Source organism: Lipotes vexillifer, unplaced genomic scaffold (genome assembly GCF_000442215.2).
Source record: "Lipotes vexillifer unplaced genomic scaffold, Lipotes_vexillifer_v1.1 scaffold619, whole genome shotgun sequence".
Lineage (NCBI taxonomy): Eukaryota > Metazoa > Chordata > Mammalia > Artiodactyla > Lipotidae > Lipotes > Lipotes vexillifer.
In genome coordinates this window covers 584,223-588,820 of record NW_006777082.1, presented here as the reverse complement: position 1 = coordinate 588,820, position 4,598 = coordinate 584,223, and the positions used below count along the sequence as shown (strand labels likewise).

Below are 4,598 nucleotides of genomic sequence, written 5' to 3'. Positions count from 1 at the left end.
TCTTGCGTTATGCGGGCCTCTCACTGTTGTGGCCTCTCCCATTTGCGGAGCACAGGCTCCGGACGCGCAGGCTCAGCGGCCATGGCCCACGGGCCCAGCCGCTCCGCGGCACGTGGGATCCTCCCGAAACGGGGCACGAACCCGCGTCTCCTGCATCGGCAGGCGGACTCTCAAGCACTGCGCCACCAGGGAAGCCCTAGAGTATGTACTTTGGAATAAGACTGGGAATCCCCAGTTCTACCATTTACTAGCTTTATAATCTCGGACAGGTTACTTAATGTCTTGGTGCCTCTGTTTCCTTGTCTCTAAACTTGAAATGTCAATGATACCCCCATCATAGGATTGTTATGAGGACTGATGAATTCATTATACAAGAAAAGCATTTCGTACAGTGCCTAGCACATAGTAAGCACACAATAAGTGCTAGCTCTTGTTGTTGTTATTACTACAGATCTTTAAGGTGCATAACTGCTGTGTTTTACAATACCTTTCCCTTTTTATTTTTTTGTTTCTAGACCTGATTTGTTAATATAGTTGAGTATCTTCAGAAATTGTTGCTGACATGTTTTTTTCACATGGAAAGACATGTATTTGGTTTACTAAGACTATTTTCTCCACATATAGAAATTATTGACTTACCACCTTTTTAAAATTAGAATGTTTCTTTAAAAAAAAAACAACAACAAAAACCCAAACTAATAAACCTCTGTACCACTTGCCATGGTAAGGTGTTTCATCTCAAACAATAGGTCAGCAGTACCTTTTCCTCTAATAATGGGGAATTTGAGGCTTGTCAGATGAGTAAAAGTGAGAGCTCACTAGAGATGTCAGTTGCTGGTTTAAGGTAACTGGTGTACTTTTTAAAGTCTGTTGCAAGTAAAACCACTTCAGGGTAGGGCAGTGGCTAGAGCTACCATTCCTTAGACTTCAGCTTCATCCTCTGTGGATTAAGCTTATTATCTCTGTGCTGCTATGGTTGCCATGTGAGTTTAATAATGTAGCATATGTGATGTCCATAGCATGGCACTTAGCATGTCTAAAGCACTTAATATTGAGACTGTAATTAGAGAAAGATAGACTTTTATTTGAAAATATCTCATTACTTTTTGTCATCTAATATTTAATCTGAATATAATGTTCTTCACAAGTTCTCCGGTAATAGCCAGAATTAAAACTGTGGTTCTCATGTGTTTTGATGTATATTCAGAATATGTAGGAAATTTGACAGGAAAAGAATTGTAGACTACATATAGGATTATAGTGGTAAAATCACCCTTTGTTATCTAACAGTAGTGAAAACAATTCTTCTACCAATACTGCCTTGTATTTTATAGTACTTTATAATTTACAAAGGTTTTTATCTATCATCTCTCAGTAAATCATCTAGGTATGTATTGGAAGGTCAGATGTTAATAGATGAGTCCCTCGGTTCTGAGAGGTGAAGTGTCTTGTCCAAGCTTTCGTATGTAGTGACCAGAGCGCAGCCCTTTTTCTTTTCGTACTGGGGACTCTTAGACTGTGCTCGGTGTGCTCAGGTGTCATACGTCTCATCATTTCAGATTTCGTCTGTGCCTAGGTCCTTAGTCCTTCTTAAATGGCACAGTTGAAGCCCTTCTCTTCCGACCACTCATTCTTTCTTGATTTTCCAAGGCTAACAAATTTCTTATAGGAATATAACCCTGTAGAGTTTTTTACTTCTCAGACTTTTTCAGGTAAAATGGACAATCTAAAGATTAAGAGCATTCTGTACAGAGGCTAGAGTGTTTCTTTCACTGTCACCCCACCCTGGAAGATAATCTTCTTAGCCCCCAGCTCCATGGTACAGTCTCGTCTCACTACACCTCCCACCATCCCAGTGCCTGCTGCAGTAAGCCACTATCCTGACTTTTAGCACAGTAGATTTTTTCCTGTTTTTGATCTTACTATAAGTAGAATCACGCAGTGCTCTTTTGTGCATATGTGTCTTTCGCTCAGTTTCGTCTTCGTGAGATCCCTCCAAGCTGTTTGCATGTTGATGCTTGGAGGGGAATTGAGAGTTGGGTTGAGGCTCCGCATTCCGCCCTTGCTAGCGAGGGAGGTGGTGGAAGGGCAGTGTTTCGTCTGTGGTGTTTGGCTAGACCAGAGCAGTTAGTTTTTGTCTTACTAGGTTGCCCTTTTTTGTCCTTTGGGTGAAGAGAGCAGGCTTTTCTTGGAGTTTTTGTTTGTGTCCATTGGTGTTCTTGGATTGCCAATGTCTGGCTACCAGTCTGGGATGGGTGAGGCTGAAACAAAACTCAGGGCACTCACCACCACGGTCTCATCATTTGGGGGTCGCCAGCCAGCCTTCCTTCTTTTTCCCACTTTTCAGAGCCTTCTTATGCTTGTCTTTCATATGACCAGAGTTTTTAGCTGTCTTTAGTGGGGGATTAGGGAAAAGCATATCTATTCCATCTTTCTGGAAGTGAAAGTCTATTTTACTTTTGATATCTATTTTTATAAAGTTTTACAATTGTTAGGAAAAATAGATGAAATATTTTATGCATATATGGTCAGTTAACAGTGACTGTGTTCACCAAAACAAGAACTTTTAGCAGAAATGAATTTTAGGTAAAATATAATCCCATGTAATTCTTTTTACTTGAAGTACAAACTGAAGAATTTTAACCCTGTGTAAATTTAAATTCCTATGTTTATTGCAGAATCTTTTAGCTGAGAAAGTAGAACAGTTGATGGAATGGAGCTCCAGGCGCTCAATCTTCCGAATGAATGGTGACAAATTCCGAAAATTTATAAAGACACCACCTCGAAACTATTCTATGATTGTTATGTTCACTGCTCTTCAACCTCAGCGGCAGTGTTCTGTGTGCAGGTAATGTATGTATTTAAAAAATTAAAAACTATTATTGTATGATTATATGTTAGAGTTAAGATAAAAGTATATAATAGAATTAAACATTTGTTCAGTGTTGTAGTCAACTATAAGTGCATTTAAATGTAAGCTCAAAGTCATTGTTTTCTAGGAAATGACTTTGATAGGCTAATATTTTTATATTGTATAAAATATTTACTTAACCAATCCACATGTAATCATAAAACAGATTTTTTTAATCTTTATGTCCTATATAAAGGTACCTATGTTATAGAATTTGGTTCAAATATTGCCTTGTAGGTCACCTACATATATCTTAGGGGCAATGAAGTAGCCCCCTTAAACATACTCTGATTAAATAGTTTAATCAAGAGGCCATACTCAAGGAAGTCTGTTTACTTTTCAGTACCTCTAATGATGAGAAATTTCTTCCTGTGATATAGAAATTTCTTCCCATGATATGATTTGAAGTGAATGAATTATTTTTCAGTGGGAACATAGCAGAGAAAGTTTTGGACAAGTATAAATATATATACAACAGTGCTTATTTTAAATTAAACTTTTTAAGTTTGAGATAATTGTAGTTTCACATGCAATTCTAGGAAATAATACAGAGAAATCCTATATACCTTTTACTCAGTGACCACCCCGCCCCCAATGCTAACATCTTGTAAAACTGTAGCACAGTTTCACAAACAGGATATTGGTATTGATACAGAACAGTTCCATCACAGTAAGAATCCCTCCTTACTGTGTTGTTGCCCTTTCTAGCCACACCCACCCCATCTCCCCACCTCCTGAATTTATTCTCTATTTCTGTAATTTCATCATTTAAAGACTGTTATGTAAGTGGAATCATATAGTATATGACCTTATAGCTTTGGCTTTTTTTAACTTATCATAACTCCTTCAAAATCCATCCAAGTTGTTGTATTTGTCAGTACTTCATTCTTTTTATTACTGAGTAATATCCTATGGTATGGATGTACTGCAGTTTGTTTAACCATCCATCTGTTAAAAGACACCTGGATTGTTTCCAGTTTTTGGCTATTACAAATACAACTGTTATGAACATTCTTGTACAGGCTTTGTGTGAACTTAAGTTTTCACTTCTCTGAGATAAATGGCCAGAGAGTCCGATGGCTGAATTGCAATGGTAGTTGCATGTTTAGCTTTATCAGAAACTGGTAAAATGTTTTCCGGAGTGGCTGTATCATTTTACAGTCCCACCAGTGGTGTGTGAAGGATGTAGTTTTTCCATATCATCACCAGCATCAGTGTTGTCATTGTTTTATTTTAGCCATTCCATGGGTATATAGTTTTAAATTGCGGTTTTATTTTTCATTTCCCTAGTGTAATGGTGTTGAACATCTTTTCGTTTGCTTTTTTGTCATCTGTGTATCACCTCTTTAGTGAAATATCTTTCATGTCTTTTGCCTATTTCTAATTGAATTTTTTTTTACTGAATTTTGAGAGTTCTTTATATATTGTAGATACTAGTCCTTTGTCAGATATGTGGTTTTTAAATATTTTCTCCTAGTCTATGGTTTGTGTTTTCATTCTCATAACAAGGTCTTTTGCAGATTTTAATTTAGTGAGTCCAGTTTATCAATTTCCCCTTTTACAGATCTTACTTTTGTCATCAAATTGAACTCTTTGCCTAGCCCTAGATCACAAAGTTCTATTTTTTTCTCTTCTGTGTTGTTTTGTTTTCTGTTTTTTTTTTTTTTTTTTTTTTTTTTTGTTTTTT

General features: G+C 37.0%; 1 protein-coding gene across 3 annotated transcripts in view; it reads left to right on the top strand.

The window, feature by feature from the left end:
- The window catches only part of TUSC3 (tumor suppressor candidate 3), a 189,695-nt gene that overhangs the window by 62,935 nt on the left and 122,162 nt on the right, over nt 1-4,598 (top strand). For all 3 annotated transcript variants that reach the window (XM_007450762.1, XM_007450763.1, XM_007450761.1), the window contains exon 2: nt 2,679-2,848. In XM_007450762.1, the coding sequence (XP_007450824.1) occupies nt 2,679-2,848 (170 nt within the window). The remainder of the gene's footprint in view (nt 1-2,678; nt 2,849-4,598) is intronic.